The 26,348-nt window shown below is 38.0% G+C and overlaps 2 protein-coding genes across 2 annotated transcripts; both read left to right on the top strand.

Moving 5' to 3' along the window:
- Positions 1-299: 299 nt before the first annotated feature.
- Positions 300-24,699, top strand: LOC124436314 (piezo-type mechanosensitive ion channel component 2-like). The gene is given in 41 exon segments (XM_046986222.1): positions 300-679; positions 1,295-1,390; positions 1,911-2,035; positions 2,116-2,158; positions 2,411-2,854; positions 3,393-3,555; positions 3,676-3,873; positions 4,716-4,979; positions 6,040-6,157; positions 8,127-8,165; positions 8,372-8,574; positions 8,780-8,928; positions 9,787-10,240; positions 10,629-10,808; positions 11,385-11,477; positions 11,615-11,671; positions 11,950-12,093; positions 12,721-12,781; positions 12,784-12,921; positions 13,184-13,276; positions 13,348-13,535; positions 14,141-14,356; positions 14,861-15,129; positions 15,937-16,026; positions 16,126-16,193; positions 16,445-16,564; positions 17,039-17,409; positions 18,266-18,748; positions 18,914-18,992; positions 19,390-19,445; positions 19,659-19,711; positions 20,018-20,168; positions 20,928-20,962; positions 20,964-21,029; positions 21,489-21,596; positions 22,334-22,492; positions 22,742-22,889; positions 23,422-23,611; positions 23,761-23,871; positions 23,996-24,168; positions 24,568-24,699. Coding segments are annotated over 35 exon segments (5,610 nt in total). The 5' UTR covers positions 300-679; positions 1,295-1,390; positions 1,911-2,035; positions 2,116-2,158; positions 2,411-2,498; the 3' UTR covers positions 23,811-23,871; positions 23,996-24,168; positions 24,568-24,699.
- On the top strand, positions 24,041-26,190 carry LOC124437181 (piezo-type mechanosensitive ion channel component 1-like). The gene is made up of 4 exons (XM_046987189.1): positions 24,041-24,168; positions 24,568-24,699; positions 24,969-25,244; positions 25,938-26,190. Exons 1-4 carry the CDS (start codon positions 24,041-24,043, stop codon positions 26,188-26,190), a joined length of 789 nt encoding a protein of 262 aa, XP_046843145.1.
- Positions 26,191-26,348: the final 158 nt, after the last annotated feature.

Here is a 26,348-nt window from a genome sequence, read left to right as displayed (position 1 = left end):
ACTTGGATAACTTTTTCTCATTTCATCGACGGGGGGTGTGGAGTGGTAAGAATCATCATGCTATTATAATTTTAAAAATTTAAAATTGAAAGTTAATCGATAAATGTTAACTTTTTTGGCATCTACAATTCAATTTGTCATTTATATAATCTACAAGCTTTTCTTGATAGCACGTGTATTAGCTTCTTATAAGGCCGCCGATTGCTCTTTTGCTGACAAAATAAACATTATTATTGCCACGTAAATTCCGCATCCCCCAGGAAAGACTTTGACAACACATAATTGCGACATTAGGTGTTCGTTCAGACTTGCTAGTCGTTCATAACATGTTGTGTTTTGTCAATTGAAATTCTTTCTTGTAGTTATTTTTGTTCGCTTGTAATTGCTTCTTGTTTGGTTTCAGTCGGCACCTTGTGGTGCAATGCCCTTGTTTCGTTTTATAATGACATATTTTACAAACATATTTGAACGAAACGCTGGCAAACCGGTTTCGTTGTTGTTAGAAAATTCAACTCCCGCGGTGTCGACAATTGCTGCATTTTTGCCAACTCAGGAAATGTAAAAGTCAAAGTTCATGCAATTTAAGTGTAGACAATTCCAAAGGTCACAGCTGCGATGGCGTCGCCTATCTCATGTGTTTTCCTGTTCAAGTTTTGCCTTCCTCTTTTGTTGGTCGCTGGTACGTATTTAAATACATTGATTTAGACAAAGTTTGTGTTAGAGTCAGCTTTGAGAATCTTACCACAATGAAAGTCTACGTGTTTGGCAGAGTTTTGCACCCCTAATTAGCAAACTACATTTTTGACCATTTCATGCTCACACGCCTTAGTTTCATCGCCTTAATTCATGATAAAATTGAACCCGCTGTCAAAAACCTTTGGCAATTAAAACAGTATTGACTAAGCAGTCAATACAGACTCTACTAAGCTAAAATAGTTGCTTGAAAACTTAGTGCAAATGCTTTTATGATACATGGAAATAGGGCTTGAGGAAGAATGCATAAGTTTATTGGTGTGTTGTGATGCAGTAAAATTGATTACTTTTTTAATGGTTGCTCAGTGGGTGACACTTAACCATATGGTTTGAATTTGTGTATAGAGGAAAGTCATGTCAGAAAATGGCCCTATTAGAAAGCAATCATTTGAAGTGACATGCACCTGTACATTTTTGCTAGTATTTTTCCAAAAGAAATATGTTAAATTCTGAGAGATGAAATGCCACATTTTTATGAATAGATGAATGATTTGTTTCGACATTAACTTATAAATTGTAATTGCTTTTTTTTTATTTCTAGCTTTTGTATTTCGATTCAATGGTTTCTCGCTTTTATACTTGTGTTGTTTCTTTTGTATTCCACTTCTACCCAGTCCATCTGTCGAAAATTGTCGAGGTAAAGTACAAACTATGTAACACAGTGGCAGTAAATGGGGCAAACACTATTAAGTCAGCCAATGGCTACTTTAGGGAGGAAGTTTGGTCTGTCAAGGGATGAGATAAATATGGACTGGGAACCAGTTATATTCTTTGCAGACTAACATCCTGGGGCATTATAAGCATTGCGGCAAGGTTAGGGTAAGGTTGGATGAGAATGCTCTACATGGGGAGGGAGTGAAGTGGGGAGGAAAAACTTAACAAGGGCAGGGTGAGAATCCCCCATTACCTTTTTACAGAAGGGACATATCCCTGCTAAAAAACCATTTGATCTTTCCATTTTTATTTCTTCTAGCAACCATAATCCCCCACCATACTTACATTTATCCTCATTCTTACCCCCACACTTCCATTGTCCTTACGATACACCTGCCTGCACCTTCCTTAAATAAGAACTAGCAAGCAGCCAGCAAGCTGAGGGAGGCTGTGCATCTTGAAACAAACTTTCAGTTTTCTTTAAACATGTCATGTTTCTTCAGGTAAAGGGACAACGGTGTTATTTTTGAAAGCCTTAATTTTTCATCTGGTCTCGCATCAATTGGTCAAATCATCTTTCAAATTGTTCTTGGTGCTAGGTCACCGTACGGTCATTTTATACCAAGATGTAAGTCGTTCTACAGGCCCATACAGTATTTTGGAAAAGCTTTCAATTAACCTTAATGGACTTTGCTTTGTTTTGTTTAGGCTCAACACTTGAAAAGGTTTTAAGGGAAATAGGGTTTAACAGGTACGTGTAAATTATTTTATCTATAGCCTTCTGTGAAAGATTTTCTTCAAACAGCCAGTCATTCTTCACATTGTTCATTTTATAACGATGTATGACGTCACAGTTGACGATCCAATCACAACCATGGAAAACTCAATACCCAACACGCAAAGTGGCATGACACCCAACTAATTATATAGCTTTATTCTTATGTTCCTTTATAGTAAAAAGTTGTGAACTTTATAGAAAGATAATTTACTTTTGTTCTTGTAGATTTGACAAGGTTTCCCTTTCGGACATCTGCCGTCTTCTCCTACCTGATTATATTATCTTGGTATTTTCCATATTTTGTTGGGTCTACATGCGCTCGTTGGGACGCATGCGTAGAGGCAGTGATCATGAGGGATCATGGAGGGAGGCCACTTTCTCAGTCAACTCCAACATTCGCAACTATGTTTTACCTTATTTTGTGTTGCTGTTGCTTTTCTTGGCTGGAGTTTCCGTACCCTGTCTCATATCAAGTGTTTATTTTTTGATTTTTTTGCTGTTTGGTACGATGTGGTCACTGCACAAGACCCTGCATTCGCATTATTGGACGACTTTGTTTCGTTTGAGGTTGTACCTCATGATATATTCTGGATCGCATCTTCTTCTCTTGTATTTCTATCAGTTTCAGTTTTTTCAAGAGACATTGCCCGTCATGTCTCTACCCGCAAGGTAGGTGTTTATGACAAGGCTTCTTTAGAGTTCGTTCACAATTGTTCAAAGTATTTTGAGCAAAATTGGAAGTAACGATTTCATCTATCCCCCCTCCCTCCCTACACGCTGCAAATCATTGCTCGTAGTCAATCATGTTGCTTGTTGAAGACTTACGTGCAGTTTTGGTCGTGATCATAAACTAGCCCGGAACCGGTTTTCTTGGGATTAGAAACTGCATTGGAACCGGTTTCTTCGCAATTAGAAACCAGCACGATACCGGTTTACTTTTGATTATAAACAAGCGTGTAACCGGTTTGCTTGTGACTGGAACGCGCATGGGACCGGTTTCTTGACAATAGAAACTAGCATAAACACGGTTTATTGTTAATTGGAAACTATTGTAGAACTGCTTTTCTTTTGTTTAGAATTAAGCATGAAATCGGTCAAAATGATACAAATTAGAGAGAGTTTTATCTGTGTCAAAATCCTTTCATTATTGTTACAAAAATCGAGTAATTGTTCGATTTTAATTACATTAAACCAAAACTATCTTAAGGCTTTTAGGTTTGATTGGTTTCGTGAAGACGACATGCTCAAATCCCCAGGAATTACAATTTCGTGGCGAAGATCTCGACTGGCCACATTTTCTTGTCGTCTTCGTTGTTGTAACTCTTTATTGGTTTCTAGCAACGGAGATCAGATACGACAATGATGATCAGGTTGCCATAATTCTTGTTTTAGTTTTGATTTTTTCTTTTTCTGCTTTATTCACTTTATTTGTTTGCGATTATATGCAGTGAACTAAGGCGTGCTGATCTTTGTATTTATCGTTATTTTAGCACGGTAAAGAAAGCAGGAAGCGTCAATCTGAGGCACAAATAGAGGAAAATGCCATTGACAATGATGAAGGTGCGGAGAACGAACCACGACGTGATGTTACAGAGGAACGCCCGAAACTGACTCTCAAAGAAACCATATCCGGCATTTTGTCTTTCTTGATGGCACAAAGCTACATAGCATCGCTTATTATAATGATGGTGAGTACAAACACATTGTTAATAAGAGCTCTAAGATCTCGGCCCAGTGCACTCCACCAACGTTCGAGTTTCGGTTGTCTCTACTTGCTTGACGCTTATTGACTTGAATGTAAACGAGAAAGTTGTATTGCAAATTATATGAAGGTGGTTTAGGTTGGCTTAAATTATAAGGGAAAAAATGCAGAAATTCTCAGAATCTTAGTACTATCCTTGAAAGTTTTTATTTATGAAAAGTACACGTGCGGACTAAAGGGAAAAAATAAACGAAAAATCGTTTGATAACACGAAGCTATTTCGCTTGGCAGCATTGCTTGTTGTGCGATTTGATGCATTTTGAGACAGAAAATGCATTTTCAAACTCGTTACCTTCATCACCCTAAGTGTCCTGCGTGTTCCCAGCGCACATATTGTGCCCAATACACAACCATAGACATTATAGACTAAAAATCACTTACTTGTAAACCGTGACAACATGACAACAAGTGGTTATTTCCAAACTATAGCTTGTGATAGGTTTAATTAGAAATATTTTTAATTACCACGAAGTCCATGGATGTTCACCTCATGACAAATGAATCAAAATTAGATGAGAGAGAATTGAGAAATGAAATAAACGTGCGAAACATTTTATTGTTGATTCAAATTACGATTTACGTATCAAAAGGCAGTGGGTTTTTTTTCAAACTTTGCACTACCCTTAAATCCCAGTTGATGTTTCTTGTAACTGAGCGGTATAGTTAAAACCTCTTAGAAAATTTGAGCCCACGAATTATTTATGATGGAAACGTAATTTAAGAATCATCACGGAGAGTTGACTTAGCGTATTTGATGTTTTTTTCAAGGCATGGAGCATCATGTACCACTCATGGTTGACCTTCGTCTTGCTCCTTTGGGCATGTATGATATGGGTCACGCCGTTTGCACGCGCTGCATGCATGATCACGTCGCCGTACTTGGTTATTTATGCCGAGGTGTTGTTGCTCGTTCAGTTTGTCTACGGACTAGACCTCAATGATGAGGAACTACCGATGAAAGCAGGCGAATTCGATTTGGAGGAATTGGGTTTCAAGAAGTGGAAGTATCCATGCCTACATTTGGCTGTTCAGGTACCGGAGATATAAGCCGTGTTTTAATGACAACTACATATAAACCTGAGTGTCTTCTGAAGATTTCATTGGTATATAATAATGCGTCTTTCTCGTGAGATATCATCAGCCAATTTTCAACAAATTCATTGCTCACGAATAGGCCAGAGTTTCTTTATATTCACTTGACGAAGTTAAATTCGTTTTGTTCAATTCGTAGTGTACAATGTATTGAGTCGATCCTGAATATTTCATTGATATAGTACAAATCCCTCTTGTGAGGGTATTAGAAATTGACAAAATTATAAAAACTTCTCAAGGCATTCATTGCTGACATTTTAACAAGCACCGCGTCATATCTCTTTGACGCAGTTAAATTGTTTTCAGAATTGCCCTTTGTTTGATACCAAAATAGTAACTCGTAGCTAAAATCAAAATTAGATGTGGTAAGAGCATTTCAAAATTGTAACTCGTGTCATGTATTTTAAGGATAATTTTACATAAATAACTCGTAGCTAGAATCAAAAGATTACAGTTAGTAGTATGATTTCATAATGGTAACTGGCGGCCGGTATCATAGTTTTATAGTTGGTGGACTGTTTAAAAATGGTAACTCGTGGCCTGTATCATAGTGTTACAGTTGATAGACAGTTTGACAATGGTAACTCGTGGCCTGTATCATAGTGTTACAGTTGGTAGACAGTTTAACAATGGTAACTCGTGGCCTGTATCATAGTGTTACAGTTGATGGACAGTTTGACAATGGTAACTCGTGGCCTGTATCATAGTGTTACAGTTGGTAGACAGTTTAACAATGGTAACTCGTGGCCTGTATCATAGTATTATAGTTCGTGGACAATTGAACAATGGTAACTCGTGGTCTGTATCATAGTGTTATAGTGGGGGGGGATTTAACTATGGTAACTCGTGGCCTGTATCATAGTATTCTAGTTGGTGGGACAAATTTACTATCGTAACGCGACCTATATCAGAGTGGTATAGTTGATAGGAAAGTAACTCGTGGTAACTCGTGACCAGTATCATTGTGGTTATAGTGGTAACACGTTTTCTCTTACTACAGACGTCGTTCACGTGGGTGTTTTGGGTGACGCTTCATCAACACGTGAAGGAGAAACGAAGCAGAAGCAACGGAAACGAATTTGAGCTTCGACCACTATTTCTTGCTATTTTTGCAGTAGGTCAGTATGTTTAGCATTTGAGGGAAAAAAAGCGTTATTACTTTGTGACTTGATCATTTTGTACCGACGCCTGATTTCCTATTAAGAATCTTATGATGTGTTATCGTACCTTTAGTGACTTAAGGAGATGTTGGCAATCACTTAAAAGTCCATTGCGTGTGGTGTTTGTTTTATGAAAGGCTTTCAACTGAGCGAGACTTCATGTCTCAGCCTTTTTTCTTTCAAATTGAAAGCTTGTTCCACTGTGTATATTCTGCTGCAAAATGAAAGCCAAAGCGCATAAATTTTGTTGAAGATTTCTTACGTATTTCTTATTAAATTCCTGTCGATCATGATTCATTCATCCTTTTGTCAGCAGTGTTTGATTTCTTTATTCGAACTCGAACGTGAAAGTTTTTAAAAAAGATGATGCTTTTGTTCCATGAATCCCATGAATGCTTCCGTTTACGATGAGCGAGTTATATTGTATAAGAAAGCCCTCGCTCATCACGAGAGAGTTATGACAAAGTTACATTACATGTTTGTAGATGTAGATCGTCCAGGTTGGTATAGTCCTGAGAAGGACTGTTTTGTTTTGTTGACTGACGTTTCGACAACCTTAGCGGTAGTCATCGTCATTTTTGACTCTGAAGAACCAACCTGGACGATCTACATTTACAAACATGTAACGATACTCCCGGGTTCAAACCATTTACTTTAAAATTACATTGTAAAAGGTAACAAGTAAAAAACGTATAAAGATGCTTCGAGTTGGTTTAAATTATAAGTCAAAAAGGCAGAAGTTTTTTGAATCTTTGCAGTATCCTTGGATGTTTTAGTTTCTTTTATGAGAAGAATTCTTGTAAAGAAAAAAGACAAATTTTGAAAACGAAAAATCCCCTTTTTGGTCCATGCCTCCCGATACCCCGAGATAGTTGAGCACCAGAGCCTCGCATGTTAATTACGGAACCAGATAATCCTTGTTTGCCATGAAGCCTATGAATGGTTTGCTCGTGATACTTGAGAAACAGTAAATGAGAGAGATAAATTAGAAAGATATAAACCAATAAATATTGTATAAAACATGTTTAAGGTTCTCTTAAATTATAAGTGTCATAAACAGGCACAGTGTCATAAGAAGTTAAACATGTTTTATTTTATGATTATTGGTTTGTTTTGTAATCAAAAAGATAAAATTTGAAAGCAAAAAAACCCCGTTTTCGGTCCATGCTTCCCGATACCCTCTTAAGCGTTTCGGTTGGAGATTTCGGCCTCTCCACGCTATCCTACTTGGGAGATGCAATAGCAAGCTTCCGCCCATCAGACGCCGAGATCACCTGCGAAAGGCTTTGCTTGGGCAGCTGGTCAAGTCGACTGCGCATTCCCAAGCAGACTGCGCATGTGCAGATCATTTATTTGAAAATTTGTTACTGAGCGAGCTAATTACTCCATAATCGGTACTAGTACATACAGTTGATCGTTGCCATGACCATGAACTTGGAGAGTTGATGGAGTTGACTACGCATGTTCAGATTAATTCTCAATTTGTGGCGGAGCGATCTCTGAAATTGGTTTTTGTATATGAGCTTAGCAAATTTTCAATCATATATTTTTTGCATGCTCTTTGTCTTCTTTAGATTATTTTGACAAACGCACATCAAACTCATCAACAATTTGTTACTCCTCTCGCAATATCCGTGACAATGTTAGAGATGTTTTTATTTTTCTCTATAACTCTGCATATTGCATGTCATATCCAAGCTTTCCTTTGATTTGACGGAAAATGGTTTTTATTTACTCTAACACCTTCTGCCTTTGTAATTAGTCATTCTGGATTTCTAAAATATGATTTACAAATGCCCCAAGAGCATTTTCTTTCTATTTTATTGCCACTATTCTACATATACAATACTATGTCAGATCATTTGATTGTCCGAATTTTGTAATTTGATCTCGTAATTTTATTTTATTTCATTTTGTTTGTTTGTAGTATTTCGTAACCAGGCCACCGACAGTCGTGCGGCAGGAGGTTAGTTTTCGTCAAACTCTTTCTAAGTTGGTTTTTTCACATTTAAATTGGAAAAACTTCGCTCCGCTGATATTTTAAAACTTTTCTACATTTTCCCTCGAGAGGTTTTCACGCTTTTTTCCTACTTTTATTTTTTTGTCTTTTTCTAGAGGCTGCAAAGAAAGCACGATACTTTATGTTTTAACAGTTTACTCTTTTTTATCCAGAAAGTGATACATCCCATCATGCCCTTGTGTCTGCTAACACAAACGTCGACGTCATACTCATGACATGGATCAAATCTTTTCTGAGTAAATACTGGATTCTAGTCTGTTGTGGCGCTTTCCTATTGGTCGGTCTCCAGAACGATGTCTCGATGTACCAGATAGGCTATATGGCTATCTTTTTGTTCTTGTGCGTGTGCTACCAGGTAAGATATATTGTATTGTTGCCCCCACCCCCCCCCCCTCCCCAAACACCATACTGAAGTTTTTCAAAGCTAACCGTCTAGCGACACTTTTCGAGACAAGATTTTTTCTTTCAGAGACAGCATTCCAAATAGATTGGAAAATTTAAAAAAATCAGTTGTGTTGCTAAGTTGCTCACATGAAGTATTTGTTCATGTTTTTATGCAGGTCTCGTTTTCGTTCTGGCGTGTTATTCTTCGTCCGGTATGGTGGGCAATGGTCGTATATTCAGTCTGTATACTGTTGGTTATATATACATATCAATTTGAGGACATGCCCAAGTATTGGCAAAAGAAGATAGGTCTCTCTGAAATATGGTTAGTGTAGTATCATTTTTGATTGAATAATCGTTCATCGTGTTTGTCGCTTAACCCACCTATTGGAAGTTAAAATTTAGTTGATGCTGGATGCAGGGTACGTCGAGACAAATTTTTGCATCACATATTTGAATATATTTACATTTCTAAGCACTTTAGAGGCAAGTCCATTGCTAAAATTATATTCTTTAGAAATTCAAAACCAATAATTTTTGTCTGAAAGTATTTTGAATTTAAAATTGAACAGCTATAATTTGTTTTCACGGACACTTTATCCGCTACTGGTTGTAGTCACGTATTTTTCACGCACACTGTATCCGCTACTGGTTGTAGTCACGTATTTTTCACGCATTACCTATTCTGAGTTATTGCTTTGATTCTCAGATGATGCATGGCTCTGAAACTGGATGTATATGAAAAGAAAGACATTTAGGCGTAGACGTATTGTGATAATATAAATGCCTATCGTCATGCTATGCCCACGGGTGCATGAAGTATTGTGAGCTAAGTGCATGTATTGCTTTTATTTGTTACAAGAACAATAGTTTTTCAACTCCCGTAAATTTAGCATAACTTTTAACTGCAAAAGAGTATGTTTTTGTGCAAGCTTCAATGCTTGATCTCAGTGATCAATCCAAAGGTCTTCAATTTTATGGTACAACATGTAGAGATGATTAAATCATCGATGCGTCGTCACTTGTTGAATTTTTATCGTAAACTGGCTTTCTGCGTTGGGCTGAAATTGACAGAATTATTTTATAAATTCTTCCCGCCTCTTCTTTACCTTTGATATAAATCAACTTAATGGCATACCATAATGCATTGCTTGATACGATCTTTTCTATTGGTCAACGACAGGTTAAATGGTTTAGGTCTACGACAGCACACGAAAGCCAATTTACTGCTGGAGCTTTTGATACCGACTGCCTTGTCAGTGATTATTGTTATACAGCTTCATTTCTTTCATCGTCCATTCATGAAGATGATTGATTTTCGCCATCCGCGTCGTCGATCCGGGGAGTCACGTGATGCAAGAAGAATAGACTCGTTGAGTGTTGTAGCAGATCACAAAGATTTCGGCGCGAACAATCAGGACGACGACGACTTCATCCGAGTCGATCATGTTGAAGATCAAGAACATCTCGCTGATGAGAATTTAGGATGCGCAAGAGTTGAAAACGATCCCCCTTCAGATGAGCGAAAATGGTGTGTGAAGTGTTATGACTACGTGACCTTGTTGCTATGGAAACTCGGAGAACTTCACATGTCGAAAGTGATCAGTTTCACCTTAATATGTGTAGTTTTGTCAAAGGTGGGTGAACGAAATGCGACCTTCTTTATCGTTCTTGAGTGAGAAATTTCCGTCTTCTACAGAGGTCACATACCGGTGCAATCTTTGACCAAATATTTTTAAACTGTAAAAGACCAAACGGCCAATGAAACTGTAGGAAAATGTGAATTTTGACTAAAGACTTTACATTCCGGTGCAATCTTTGACCAAATATTTTCAAACTATAAAAGACAAAACGACCAATGATACTGTAGGAAAATGTGAATTTTGACTATAGACTTTACATTCCGCTGCAATCTTTGACCAAATATTTTAAACTGTAAAGACCAAACGACCAATGATACTGTAGGAAAGTAAGAACTATTACAATTGGTTATGTATGATTATCATTTATCAATGGTTTCTATAGGTGTGTGCAATAAACGCCGTCATCATTGTTCTTTTGGCCATTGCAATGCCGTCATACTTCATTCAAAGAGTTCTGTCTTATTGTTTTCTCATATGGAGCTCGCTCGTCATCCTTGCCAAGATGTGTTATCAACTGCAGTTTGTAGATGAGGACGTTTTTTACCATAACTGTTCAAACATGGTGCGTATTATACGTCATCCTCTACGTTTAAGCTTTGTTCATTCGACTCCAGTCTTCCAGTATTCCTGCGTCAATCGAGGCTGTTTTACGTCGTCTCTGTCTCTCAAACATTTTTGTTTGGTAAAATTTGCAGACTATCGCGTAATTTGATGTTGCGTCTTGCAAAACCTACATCGTTTAAACAAGGGCTAAACAATGACCTAGAACCCAATCTACTGACCCTGCCAAAATTCTTTAGCTAAGAGCAAGGCAAGCCACTATTTTGAAAAGAAGCTAAGCTGGAGATGTTTACCACTAAAATCATCTTCTTCCGTTGCAGAGTAGATAATCTATGTTTTGATTTTGAAATATTTGATAGGATTAGTTTTATTAACTTTCTTTTGGCTTATTTTTCAGAGCCCTGCTTTTTGCAATTTTCATGATGGTATCCTTGCCTGACCAAACAAGATAGCTAGGCATTAGAGGGAGGGTTAGGTTTCAAACCTTAATTTGAAGCCTTGAACAATTATATGCTTGTCCGGGTGTTGAGCCATCTCCCGTTCGCATGTCAACCGGGTTTACCAATTCTATATTAAGGTTTTTCATGGATCCAAAGCTGTGGATCATTTCACTAACAACGCTCTTTGGGTTGGCTTCTACAAAACGGAGAACATTTCTCAGGATATACAGGTACAGTATTAGATTTCCCAGGATATACAGGTACATGTGTAGTATTTGATTTTCCTGGATAAACAGGTGCCATGTTTGGAACGGTGTGTGAGGATTCGTTTTTACTCAAAGTTTTTTTGTGTTTTTTTTTTACACAGGGATATCTGTTTATCGTCTTCGTGATCGTATTTCAAACGATTATCGTTCATCATCAGGTTAGGAACTCAGATTTTCAGCTTTCGTTTGTTTGTGTTTGTTGCAAGTTTGCGAAGAGAAGGAACACGATTTAACCCAATACTACTGCGTCATATAACCGACCATTTAGACATGTGTATCGACTTTTCCTAATGATTTCATTTTGAAACAAAAACCAAGTACAGTTGCTACATGCGATGGACGGGGGGAGAAGCGTACTTTTTCAATTAGAGATGCTGCAATCTCAGATGGATCACCAATGATGTAATTTTCATGTGTGTGTTTTTTGCCATTTTAGAAATTGGCTCGTATGAATGGGGCCTCACAAGAAGTTCCCAATCTAATTTTCCCAGAGATTTCCGACATGAATCACGCCAATAAGGGATTGTTGGAGATGCTTAAATATCTCTGTAACAAAGTTTTCAATAATTTTGGCTGGGAGGTATGTCCGAGGGATACTTTGAATGAAAATATCACTCATAACCATGTAAATCGTCTATATTAGGTGGATTTCAGAAAATCTCGAAACCGAAACTATAAGATTTTTTACCATTTCAATAATAACTAGGAGAAGACCTACATTTACCTATGCTTCGTTTTGACAAGCAAACTTGTTAATTTTACCATTTCAATAATAACTAGAAGACCAACAATTGGCCTAAGCTTCGTTTGGACAAGTAAACGTATACTTGCTATAAACTTCAAGCTTTTCTATGGATAGCTTAAAAGATAAGATTGTCTAATATCCCATATGAAACAGCTATGTTATACTTTAGAGTTTGTGTTTTGAGTATTGTTCTAAACATGGGAGTTCGAATATCCCATATGAAACAGCTATGTTATATTTTAGATTTGTGTTTTGAGTATTGTTCTAAACATGGGAGTTCGAATATCCCATATGAAACAGCTATGTTATATTTTAGATTTGTGTTTTGAGTATTGTTCTAAACATGGGAGTTCGAATATCCCATATGAAACAGCTATGTTATATTTTAGATTTGTGTTTTGAGTATTGTTCTAAACATGGGAGTTCGAATATCCCATATGAAACAGCCATGTTATATTTTAGATTTGTGTTTTGAGCATTGTTCTAAACATGGGAGTTCGATGTGACGCCGTTTCTGTATTGTACTCCTCTGGCTAGGCACGTTTCTTTTGCTTGGTCGCGAAAAATCATCATCCATATGGCGTCTTTATATTTTATTCCTTGCCGTCATGCTGCCTGTCCAGTATGTTCTTGTCTTGGGTTGGCCTCCCGGACTTTGCACAGGTATAGATGGCTGTATACGTATCTCCCATGAAGGAAAAGGAGGCTTGCCTTGAGTCTCATGTTAATTCAGTCGTGAAAAACTTAACCGTCGTTATAAAATGATATAAACCAGGCAATTTCAATGATTTCGTCCATGTTTACTGTCGTTTCAAGTTTGAGAGAGGGGAGGGGAGGAGGTTTATGAGTTTCATCGATGAAATTTTTTCTTTCTTTGTTTTTTTCATTCTCGTTAACTGTTTGTTCACACTAATGTTTCATATAGAATATCCTTGGAGTAGTCGTCTTGATCACAACTTGATCCATTGGTTGTTCCTCACTGATCCTCAAGATCCACAGAACGCTAAATTACTCTTTGGTATGTTTATAATAGTAATTTTACATGTAGTGGTTGGTTTACCTAATCTCTTCTGTTTCCCACGATTTTAGTCGATTTTTTTCAACTGCTGCTTGCCTGCTGTCAGGATAAAGTCTTTGCTAGCGAGCGTGTATCAACCTCGAGGGCTGGGAATGCTTCGAATGGATCGCCCAGGCACCCGTTCACGCGAGACTCGAGCAATTCTATACCGCGTTTGCAAGATTTCATGCAAAACAAAACATGGCTTGATATGATCAAGGTGAGAATCGAGCATCGATCTCTATTCAGATAGCTAACTCATATACAGGTCAGTGGAAGTAACCTTTATAATTATGTATGACGTGTGTATGGTGAAGTGCCTTTAAATATTGTCGATAAAATTCCCGCTGAAGTATTTGATCTCATCCGAACTCACCCTATGTTACGTAAGCTGTGCTAAAGTTACCTAAGTCAATCATAAGTAGTCTTGCCAAGCTTAAAATCGTTAGTTGCCTCGGCTAATTCGGATTCCTCCGAGTGAACATGGATTTGCATAAGTCAGCCATAATCCTGAATTACCTGAATCAATCTTTAATAACCCTACTTGAGTTACCCTATATGAGCCGAATCCGAATTACTTCAACCCTGAGTTATGTGAGCTTTTCATAAGTTTCCAGACCGTATCCTTAATTACCTACCTGCCTCTATCTTAAAACCCACATTCTGCCTTTGAGCAGCAGTCAGTGGAGTTGCATGCCCGAGTTTTTCGCCTGGAATGCAATTTATTCTTAAGAAATGTATAATGGTAATGATTCAACAAATCTGTGCACTCATTGCGCTACAAGCAACAGTACCCTGGGTAAAAGAATTTCGATTCATTTGTAGATTTTCATTTTCCAACACATTTATTGGATAACATTGACGGTTGTGTACTTGACGGTACAAAGTACAGTAAGTATTTTCAACTTCGGCTTTATTCTCGGCTGTTTCTTCTTCCTGTGGCACGGTCAGTCGTTATATCTTCACGCGAAGTTGATCTCATGGTGGAAAAGATTCATCGCCTACAACTTCTTTGTTTTGTTCATCAAAGTGTGTCTTCAGGTAATGGAATGAAAAGCTCCACAGTTAAAGAATTATAGAGATTTAGCAAGTTACACACTTGTCTAGTCGATACCTGTTAGTCACTGTAGAACGTACGAGAAAAGTTTAATCAGGGGACTCTTATTATTGCTGATATGTGTAAACACAGCTTAGCCCTCCGAAATTTAACTAAGAATTTTAGCAGCCTCTTATTCGCCTCTCGAGCCTTCATTCCCATGAACCCTTGGGGCTGAGACCAGCAATGCTTGCTTCTTATCAAATGCATTTTGTATTCTAAGCGGACATGTATAAAAGTGCAAACTGAAATTGCGGTTTGGGCTCTAGTTAGGTTTTAGGTCAGCGGTTACAACATAGAAGAAAACTGATTCGTGCGGTTTGGATGGCACACCGACTGACGTCATCATGTTGTTTTTCAATTATGAGCACTGTATGATCTGATGCCCCAATTAACTAATTCGGCTGTAATAGGGAAGATGTTACATAGATAATTTTTCATTATCATAGCTTGTTTCCTGTGTGTGGATCGATGCTGTGAAAGAGTACACCGGTTGCTATGTGTTGCAGTTGCTAAGTCTTTACTGCCTGCGTCAGGCTGGCTACACGTACAGACCGCTGACTTCGGCCGAACGTGATTGCATATCCCCAGACGAGACTGGTCTATCCATGGACTGCGCATGCTTTGCATTTCTGTTGCTTCAGTACAGGATCTTTACGAGCGATTATTTTTACTTTGTCAAGAAAGAATTGAAGGAGCAGTCTGAGTTAGCTGACTGGTAAGTGCCTCTTTTGACACGGGGAGATGATGGGAGTTAATTTGGGCTAGGAATCTCGATAGTTTAAAAGCAGTGCATGTACATTTTAATTATTAGTGTTGGTGGTAAGATATTTTCCTACCCATCATAGCAAATATGCCAATCAACTTTGACAAGGGGAGAGGGAATCAACAACTCACTACTATGTACATTTCGATTGAAAAATGATAAAATAAGGACTTTGTCGTGGTGACAAAGTTAAAAATTGTCTTAAAAAGAGTAAATACCATGGTGAAATGTCAAATACTAACGTTTAAGCCAGAACACTAAACCAGCAATTTTAAAGGACTGTTGTTTAAGCTAAAAAGACACTATGCATTTCGGCCGACTACTCATCAGGTGTCAACGTCTGCTAAATGGGAGCTTCAGAATCATGCGATATTTATAATATTACCAGAAGTCAGCGTTGACACCTTATGAGTAGTCTGCCGAAATGGATAGTGTCTTTTTAGCTTAAAAAAAGTTTTATTAGAATTGTTGGTTTAGTGTTCTGGCTTAACAGTTCTTTTAAGAACTATATTACGTTAGTATTTGACCATTCACCATGGTATTTACTCTTTTTAAGACAATTTTATAGACAAAGGAATTTCGTTGTAAAAATTTCAATAACAAGGGACGGGAGTTGAATTGTGGGCAAGAAGGCGCGGTGCGTTCCACGGTGTTACAATCGACCAGCGGTTGATGTGAGCAGCCCTTGAAATAAACGGGCTGTCCACCTGCAAATATAATGCCATTTGCTTATTTATGCGTCTCTTCTTTTTTGCAAAGGGGGGCTCGGTTCATTGAAAAGCAACTGAAAGAAAATTTAGATGCGATGAAAAAACGAGACACACAGGAAATGGCGAAAATAAAGCACAGGTTTGCTGACACAATTTTGCTTCCATTTCAAACAACAGTGCGTTTGTGTTCAGTAATCTTCGAAGGATTTATCGGCAAATTCCACTTTTGTTCATTTAGTGTGATGAAACTGAAAAACAAACGCGCATGGCAGCACAGAGATCAAGAACCACAATCGCATTACGAAGGTGAGTGTTTTAGAGATTGATCATAAAAAGCACTCGAAAATGGATTGGACCCGAGTGATTTGTAAATGATTGTGTCCTTTTTGATGTGGAACGCTTCTCATTGGTCAGTGGTGATGTAGAACTCCACAAAAATGGTCGGATACTTTTGCAGTCATTTACCACTGATCAATAACCTTTGTTTTCGTCTAGGAACTCCCCAAAAGCTATTGCATGTTTTTCTAATACCATTTTGTCAATTTACATTCTTTCAGCTATTTATTCCGGTGGCTACTATCAGTTTGAAAGCAGCGAGGAGACGGATTCCGATTCCGAAATCAACACCAGCGAATCTCCCCAACACAGTAGGGATAGTAGAGCCAGTAGAGATAACGGTACGTTTGAATTTTTTTGTTTCTGTCCCGAGTGGGGTTATGGGGACATGTCCTCCTAAACCTTTTCGAAAATCAATGATTTCACATTAGGTAAACTAGTATTATACCCTCAGATATCCTGTCCAACCCATCCCTCCCCCACAGTTTTAAAACAGATTTGCGCCCTTGGTTTTTTCCAAATTTGTCATACGAGTTATCGTTTTCTGCAACTGATATACCGGGTTGGCCATGCCACTCGATAATACTGGGTATTTAACCTGAGAGACTGCTCATTTCTCCAAGCCTTTGTAAACATTTAGAAGGATAACAAAAGTGCGAACTATGGCAGGGGGTGGCTGTCTTATTTCTAAACCTTGTTGTGCCCGATTGATTCTTCGAGAAGTACAAAACATCCATTTCTTGAAGGCGAGTCCCACCCCTGAATGCTTAACTATCTACCCCAGAGGTGTAAAATGAGATTCTTTTATGCAGTAGGTGCTCTACAGGAGGAAATTTATCCGAGAAGAGAAGAAGAACAAGTCACGAATGGAAATGACTTTCCTCAGGAAGTTGAGGAAAACGTCAATGCTGATGAAAATTCATCTCCACCAAGATCTCCCTCAAGACTCAGCGTTGTAAAAGAAAACCTGAAATCGGTGTTTGCACTCTTCTCCGCGTACGGGAAAAAATCTCTCGCCAAGCTCATCTCGTTCCTCAATAATCTGAGCAAAGATTATCGCGCGGTTGCGAAAGAACTGAAGAGGGTTCGCCGCGAAAAGAGGCAGAGAGACAGCATTAGGGAATACTACAGGTCACGTGACTCCATGTCGTCACAGTTCTTTGAGATGGAGTACGTTGATGGCAAGGTATGGATTTGTCGTTTTCATGGATTTTCTTCATGGAAACTTTGCACTACTTTAATGAGTGGCAGAAATTCGTCCTGTCATATACAGTCATACAGGTGTTGTAGTGTGAACTTTCTGCAGGGCGATAGTTTTGTTAGAAAGTATTTTTTACAATAATTTCGTTTATATTGGTTCTTCAAAACTTGTTGAATCTTTGTTCGCATAGCAGAAAGTCGATATTTTCATTGTAGCGTATGGAAGTTTGCTTAATTCAAAATGCCTCTATAACAATGCCATTGGTTATGAATTTTTAGAGAACATCATGTGACCATGTTTGTAAATGTAGATCGTCCAGGTTGGTATAGTCCTGAGAGGGACTGTTTTTGTTGTTGTTGACTGACGTTTCGACAACCTTAGCGGTAGTCATCTTCAGAGTCAAATGAGGAGTAAACGTCAGGTTAGCCGTATTTGTTATAATTTTCTTACTTCATTGTATTGTGTGTTAAGGTTGTCGAAACGTCAGTCAACAACAACAAAAACAGTCCTTCACAGGACTATACCAACCTGGACGATCTACATTTACAAACATGTAACGATACTCCAGGGTTCACACCATTTACTTTATGATGTGACCAGTCAACATGATGTGACCAATCAACATGATGTGACCGGTCAACATGATGTGACCAATCAACATGATGTGACCAGTCAACATGATGTGACCAATCAACATGATGTGACCAGTCAACATGATGTGACCAGTCAACATGATGTGACCAGTCAACATGATGTGACCAGTCAACATGATTTCGAAATTTATTTCGTCCTACTGGCTAGCCTCATTCTAAAATTAATAAAAAATTCTTATTTTTTACAGTGGAGCCACCGTCCACATGACGACAGCCTTTCTTATACGAGCATCACGACGGAGCAAGTGAACGTAGTCGAAAACCCGGTACCAAACTGGCAGTTGATGAGGTTCATCCGGGCTTTATATTACGCGGTCGTATCTCAGACGAATTACCTGTGCTTCATGTTCATGATCCTGAATCACGTGGTTTATGCTTCCGTTTTGTCTCTGGCGTTTCCTTTGTTGATTTTCCTTTGGGGCATGCTCTCCATTCCACGGCCAACGAGGATGTTCTGGATTACGGCCATCACTTATACACAATTTGTGATCGTCTTCAAGTATATTTTCAAGTTCGAGTTCATTCGTTTCAACGATTGCAGCAGTACACCCGAGCTCAGGAGCGACCCTCTGTGTCCTGCGAGAATCTTCGAGATCGAACGCGAAGGAACGACGACTGTCTACGACCTCTTGCTATTATTGGCGCTCTTCTTTCATCGTTACGCTTTGCAGGTAAAGCTGATGTGTCCGCCTTCCTTTTCATTATTAGGTAATGTTTACTGTTGTGCGCATGTCTGTTCATTAAATGACGAGTTTGGGATAACGGTCAGCGGTCAACAAGGATCTGCATCATTTGTTCGTCGAACGAAGCAAAGCAGGTTTTTCTTCTGTTTACAGGCTCATGGTCTATGGCGAGCAACATTTGATTCGAAATCCCAAACTGGTGACGGAAAATACTCTTCTTCAATTGAAACTGGTAATTTTGATCAAACATTGCTATTGTGATTTGGCAAAGATATTTATACACATTGTGGAGAAATAGGGACTATTTCCTCTACTCACCTTCGTCTTCTTCTGTACTCGTTGTTTTCCCTCTCTTTACTCATCGACCATCTTCCCGCCCATCCAACTGCTATCTCTCACCCCGCTCCTTCCTTCCACTCCTTGACTAACGTTTTAAAAAGTTTGCGGGATATTGCATGGCTGGATTTTTTCATAATCTACCAATCCTTTAATCTACCTGTGCTAATAATATTCCCCTACTTCGAAACAAGTTAAATTAGCACTGGAGTAAAATTTTCCACAATTGATGACGAGGAAGGTTAATCAATATTTAACGATGTTGTCTGTTGTTTGTTGTCTTTTGTTTTAAGAACCTGCCTCAGCCGTTGTATCTGGAGAGCTTGAACATGACGAAGATAATACCATGGTATAAACTTAAGTCATAGAAGACTTTCAAATTGTTGTATTCGACCTTTGAATTTGCAGATTAATTATTTTCACCGGCACATAATTAAGGCTATTCGAAAGAAGACAACTGTGTACTATTTTAAGCGTTGACTTTCACGAATTGCAACATCACCTTTATGGCTTATGCATAAAATCTGTAAAAGTGAGAAATCGTTTTGTGCGTTTTTTATAGATAAGAAATGGCGACAACGGGAGTCAAGACACCGTGGAAAGCAAAATAAAAAGGTACTCATTGGGGCTAATCAAGGCACGTAGCCAGCTCGATGATTGGGGAGGGGGGCGGGGAAAATATTCGCATATTATATTCATTTTACAATCTGGAAAAAACTATGAATTTCAAGGAAATCGATACGAAGTGGGAGCCAATATCTTGCTTCATTTTTTGTACTGTATTTACTTGTGGATGAGTTATCCAGTTTAATATACATGTAAGTGATTCAAATGCACTTGCTGCTGGTTATGAGTCTACTATTTGAGAATTATTAAGAAATTAAAACAAAAACCTACTTCATGAACGTTTCCTTCATTTAGTATTTACGAGAATGTAAAAACGTTCATAAAGCGGATGATTGATCCGGACGTGGGGTCTGGGGCGACCGATGTTTATGGCGTGATGTTTGGATGTCAATTCATCATCTTTCTCATCATCCTTTTCAGTTGGTCAGCGTTTTCTGAAGCAGAGGTAAAACTAAGGGGCTGTTTATATGAGCCCGGCTTGCCAGGATTCAGTGAGGCGTTAAATGATTTCGACGCATTGAAATGGGACAAAACTACAAGCTTAAAAATTACAACTGTTTGTTAAGCGTCACACGTCATTTCTCAAATCAGGTCAAACTTGCTGTTTCAATTTTAAATTTTTAGCGTAGTTATTAAATCAGAATATTGTGAAATTGCTCGAGAAGATTTATCTGATGATAAGTATAGAATCGTTTCCATTTGCCCGAATCATTTAACGCCTCATTGAATCCCGGTTTGTCGAGCTCATATGAACAGTCCCTAAGTTTATTTTGAATCATTTGATATACATAATTGCCTCTTGTCAGGATGCTTTATTTTCATCTAATCAGTCTTACATCTTTATGTTTGCCCCGTGTTAAGAGTGTGTCTTCCATTTACTTCGTTCCTTTCCTGGCCTTCAGCCATATTCTTCCCTTTCAGTCAATGCTTTTTTTCAACTCCCGTCTTCCAGTCATGTTTGTGCGAAGCTTATTTTCTCTATCTTTATTTCATCTTTTACCTCAAATATTAAGGTTGATTTCTTTCTTGTAATCTTCTTCTTTCTCTTTCTCATAAATTCATCACTTTCGACTTCCCCCTGGAAATACGTCTTCTGACTAAAAGAAAGCATGGCGTTCTTCCTCACGCTCTTCTCAACACTCTAGTCTTTTGCTATTATGATATTTCTGTCTTAACATTTCATGTCTCTTTGTGTTTGTTTCAGCCTAGTTCTGACACGAATTTTGCCAATATCATTGAAAAATATTGTTCCCAGGACTTTCCTCTACATGGTACTCACGCAGTTTGTACTTATCGTGATAGACAGGTACTACAGTTGATCACTTTTGTTATCCATATGTTATCTACTTGATTTCCACATCAGTAGCGGATCCAGAGCGTGTCAGAATACATTACTATAAATAGATTTTCAATTTGAATTATTTAAGAGTTAACCATATTAGCAGTACTTTAACCTTGAAATTTTTTAGTAATTTCTAACCAACAGCGTTTTTATAACAGTAATTTGATTGTAAAGTAAGCCTCTATAATTTATTTTGACTTACACTTGATCCGCATCTGCTCTGGTGCTCCACATGGCTTTTCACTGAGCGAAGTGCAAGGTTGTTCTAGTTTGTACTAAAATGATAGCACTGTAAAATAATAAAAATTTTGGACGTAGTACAACAGGGGTTTGTCAGAAAGCTTCAAGCTGAAGGGGGATTTGGAGAGATGTCAATCACTTCAACGTATAGAAACATTTTAGCGTGTGTTTTTTTTTTCAAAGAGCTCTTTACCTGCGCAAGTTTGTTCTTGGAAAGTGGTTGTATCTCGTCATTTTGGCCATTGCTTTTCATGTTTTTATGTTCTTCGTTGTTCCAGCTCTGACGGGCAGGTAAAATTTTTATAATGTTGATATTTTCAAATGTGGCGATACAAATGCCAAGCATATGATGACTTTATTACTGGCAAGCCGCGTAGGCGTCTCGATCCCATGTCATTCTCGGCTTATATCAATCAAAAAGTCCTTACTGACTAATTTTGTTATTTCTGTGGGGATACTATCTCTTTCTTAGTGCAAAATTTCCATGGAGAGGAGAGGGATTCAAAGGAAAACAAACAGTATGGCTGGTGTCCAAAATGTATGTTTTACGTTTATTCGGTTTTGAACTTTGTAAATCGATGAACAGTTGGAACATTCGGTAGCATTTGTTATTTAGAGATTTGTTTGATTTTCTGCCGTCTTTCCTTTAATTGAGAACCATAAAAAACTAAATGTGAAACGAGACAACAAGCGGTTATGTAGCTTGTTGGGTTTTATTAAAAAAAATTTTATTTGCAATGAAGTCAATGGATGGTCGCGCCATGATACGTGAATGAAAATGAAATGATAGTCAATGAAGAGATGAAATTAATGTATGAAACGTTTTATGCTCGATTCAAATTACGAGTCGAAAGGCTGTGTTTTTTTTAAACTTTGCACTATCCTTGGATCCGTAGTCATGTAACTCACAGAGCCTCTATAGCATAAAGTGCGAGTGTTTTGTATGATGAAATTTGTTGAAATTGTTCAATTGCATTTGTTGCAAAAGATAATCGTGTGTAATATTAATCAATATTGTTTTGTTTTAGGAAATTTCAAGACAATATTCCCGCGATATTCTTGTATTTATTCAAGTGCTTTTACTTTGGCCTGTCCGCGTATCAGGTTCGCTGTGGTTACCCGACTAGGATTCTGGGTAATTTTCTCACGAAGAATTTTACGCTTACGAATGTGGTTCTCTTTCAAGGGTAAGTTTACGATTGCTCGATGAGGGATAAGTGAATAACATGGTACAGCTTTGAATTTTCCTACAATTATCAATCTTTTGTTGTACCGTTGTGTCGTATGGTGTTTGGAGTATTTTCATTTGTGCATTGTGAGTCGAAATGTAGAATTTGAGGAATTTTTGAGCCAACTTGTTTATCCATCGACTTTCTTAATTTGGTCTATTTTCTGAAGCTGATTGGACAACGATGTGTTTTAATATTCTCATGTAGGATACAAACAATTCCATTTATGTTGGAATTGCGCAGTTTGTTGGATTGGATGTGCACGGATAGCACGCTGACCTTGTTTCACTGGCTCAAAGTGGAGGATATTTATGCGAATACTTATATCCTAAAATGTTACCGAAAAGCCGAAAAGGTATAAAAATTCCAGTGTCATTGAAATTTTCTAAAGAAGTTATTGGAAAGAAAACTTTTCTCACGTCCAAAGTCTAGTTTACATTCATCGCAAAACGTTGGCGATAGGGCTTTTACGACGTCGGCGAGCTCTTGCGATTGATGAGAACGAAGTGAAAATTGTGCAGCCCATTTTTTGTGACGTTCGCCGAACATCGGCGCTGAAATCGCAAGAAACTAAACAGTTTGTTTCTTGCGATCATCACCGATCATTTCCGAATGCTACTTGCTTAAAAAATCTTTTAGGACAAGCATCAGAGGAGATTCCTTAATGGTTTTCAAGGAAAAATTATTGCCATATTTATCAGCGCGATATTTCACAAATATTTGTAAATGTGTTTTTACAACCGGATAATTTTGACCAATATTTTTGCAGCAAAAAGAATTTTCACCAACTAGTTATCTCTGGCCATCTTTTTTTGTGAAGGAAAAATATATTCCTTGGCGATTATGTAATTTAGCTTAAAATTTATAAATATCTCTCCCATTTTTAGACTCAATGGTTTAGACACGACCGCGGTGCAAAATATCCCTCGTTGAACAAGTGGGCGCTCGGAGGTTTCTTGGTTTTTTTACTCATTGTTATCATATGGTTTCCTCTGTTGTTTATGTCCTATATCAACTCTGTGTACACCAGCAATACACCGACCGATGCCACGTTCACGTTGACAATTGGGGTACCAGGTATGAAGTTAAAATCAGGGCGAAACTAGAACGCTGATTGGTGTGTGTGTGTGGGGGTGAATATTCATATATTCTCTGCCTTGCTGATTTCTTTCTACAGTTTTCTACTGTTCAGTATCTGAGAATGTTTCATCTCCTTCAATGTGTAGCCGCTGTTCAAAGTGAGTGCCCAACAACAATTCTTGCGGGTTTTGAATGACGATGAAATCGAGCGCATCAAATTCAGCCGCAGACCTTATGAGGGGACGTCGCAGGCGCAGGTAGATGTATTTTAGGTTTTGTATTACACACACACAGTACGTTAAATATAGGCAATAGTTTGGTTTCGAGTGCCGTTTGTAGGTGTGTTAAATGTGTATGTAAATATATGTTTGTGTACCATAGATCAGTACATTTTTGGAGAGTTTCAAATTGAAAGGAAACGTGGTTATGGTTCGTGTGAACGGTAACTCCAGTTCTATATGGACCATCAGTCCACCGTCGAGAAAAAACTTGGTAAATGATTTACTGTCAAACAACACAAATTTGACAATGCGTTTTCAATGGGAATTTACGAGGTAAGTTTTCCCCATGTAGCTTTTTTTCCTTCAATATTTTTTCCTGACACGTAACCAGTTAGTCTTTCGAAGCAACGCAATGATTTCTGTTGAATGTAAAATAAAACACAAACGACAGGAGAAAATGTCTATCGAAAGAAAAGGTTATCTTTGTGATAGTCCAACTTGTTATAGATTTTGCTATAGACTTTGCTACAGTTAAACCTTGTTATAGACTTTGTTATAGTCAAATTTTGTTTTAGATTTTGTCATAGTTGCACTTTGTAATATAATTTTTTATAGTCAAAGTTTGTTATAGATTTTGTCATAATTAAACTTTGTAATAGACTTTGTTTTGAGAAAACTTTGTTGTAAAATTTTGCCAGATTTTGTTGTATTTACATGTCTCACTTTACGTAGGGAGCCACTGACTGCTTTAGTTCAAGAAACTATATCTGGAGTGAACTCGATTGTTCTCACTCCAAACGACACGATGCGTACCCACCTGGGCAAGTTATTGGTGGATTCAACAAGCAGTGCGATAAACGAAATGTAAGTATATAGTAGCGAGTGTTATCTCGCAATTATTTTGCACTGTCTCTCTTGCTGAGCTTTTCTTCTTAGGTGCCGCGTTTGTAAATCATCTCTCTCACCATCTAGCTCTCTCATGCATTTGTCTATATGTCTGAGCAATTTTAATATAATATTTAGCTGCCATTTTGTCCTTGTACGGGATGGTGTTTAAGTGTATAAAGATCACGTGGTAATTAATTTCTTGTGGGAAAAGTTGGTACAGTAATGGATTTTTTCATTCCTCACAGAACCATAAAAGCCCTCTTCCCAACATTCATTCGTGTTCCAGCCAGTGGTCGGGCGACAGCACTGAAGGAACTTTTCAATGCAAGTTACGTCGACTGTGGGATAAAAGTGAGATTTGGTTCTGTACCAAACGTGACTGGTGATGTGGAATGGTGGGAATTGACGCAGAAGAATCCCAAACCAATATTCGATTCAAGAAAATCCACATCCGACCTGGAAGTGATCACGTTCAACGACTTTGTCCCTCCTTTGCATTTCTCCTTTTTTGCAAGCACTGGGTAAGAGCATTTGCTGACTTCACGTTTGATTTACACTGGTTTGATTTACATTTTCTGGTTTGATTTACGCATTTTCGCATTTCCTGGTTTGATTCATTTGTTTGATTGTTTGATTCACACATTTCCAAGTTTGATTCACACATTTCCAAGTTTGATTCACACATTTCCAAGTTTGATTCACACATTTCCAGGTGTGTTTCACATTTTTTTAAACATATCCAGTACCTTTTGTATTTTGCTGCAAATTTTGATATTTAAAGACCTCCTGTAATGAAAAAGTTGTATGTAAAGACAGCAGATTTCTAAATACATGATTATATAGATCAAGCTGTGAAACTTATATAGTTGAAATAAAATTCGCGGCCTGGCTGCGCTGTAGCTGACGCGTTTAAAATTTTTAAAGCATTGCCATCATGTTGTTGTTGACTCTTCGTGACGTGTGTACACTGTAGTACACTGTAGTACTTTAGCTATTCCTGACTCCAACTAAATACAATAATGAAGAACTTGCAAAATAGGGGATATGTAGTGTGTCTTAGGGTGACTTTATTTGAAAACATCTGCTCTTAAATAGTTTTAATGATCACTCTTAGAGATACAGAGGATTGTCCTAAGGGGTTTCAACGTCATCCGTGTTTGGAGAAAAAATCTTAGGTATATATTAATAAATCGTAAATTCGTTTTGATTTGCAGGATCATTGGGCTTTACGTTGGTTTTGTTTGGCTCGTTGGCAAGTTCGTTCGTTTATTTTTCACGTCCATTTCATATCGTATCATGTTTGATGAAATGCCAGACGTCGACAAAGTGTTCAAACTGTGCTTGGATATTTACATGGTGAGAGAGACGAAAGATTTCGAGCTGGAAGAGGATCTTTTCGCCAAATTAATGTTCCTCTATCGCTCCCCCGAAACTTTGATCAAATGGACGAAATACAAACGGGATTGATTGAGTGTCCATGAGTATGAAGGCTTTGATGAAAGCTCGCGCTTGATTGGCCAGTTCTCGTTTTCCATTTAAAGAAGACTCGCGGTAATGCTTTGCGCGCTTGTGTTTACTTCTGGTATTGAATTTCCGATGTCTGTTGCGGAGTTTAGGATAGTTTT

The sequence above is a fragment of the Xenia sp. Carnegie-2017 genome, unplaced genomic scaffold (genome assembly GCF_021976095.1).
Source record: "Xenia sp. Carnegie-2017 unplaced genomic scaffold, XeniaSp_v1 HiC_scaffold_16, whole genome shotgun sequence".
NCBI classification, from domain to species: domain Eukaryota; kingdom Metazoa; phylum Cnidaria; class Anthozoa; order Malacalcyonacea; family Xeniidae; genus Xenia; species Xenia sp. Carnegie-2017.
The sequence above is the reverse complement of the archived record's forward strand: the minus strand, read 5'-3'. Positions and strand labels throughout refer to the sequence as shown.

Bases quoted from the DNA above. Each gene is read 5' to 3' on its own strand.
- LOC124437181 (XM_046987189.1), top strand. From the start codon at position 24,041: ATGGTTCGTGTGAACGGTAACTCCAGTTCTATATGGACCATCAGTCCA. The intron at 24,700-24,968 runs GTAAGTATATAG...CATTCCTCACAG, and splicing joins AGCAGTGCGATAAACGAAAT to AACCATAAAAGCCCTCTTCC. The intron at 25,245-25,937 runs GTAAGAGCATTT...TTTGATTTGCAG, and splicing joins TCCTTTTTTGCAAGCACTGG to GATCATTGGGCTTTACGTTG.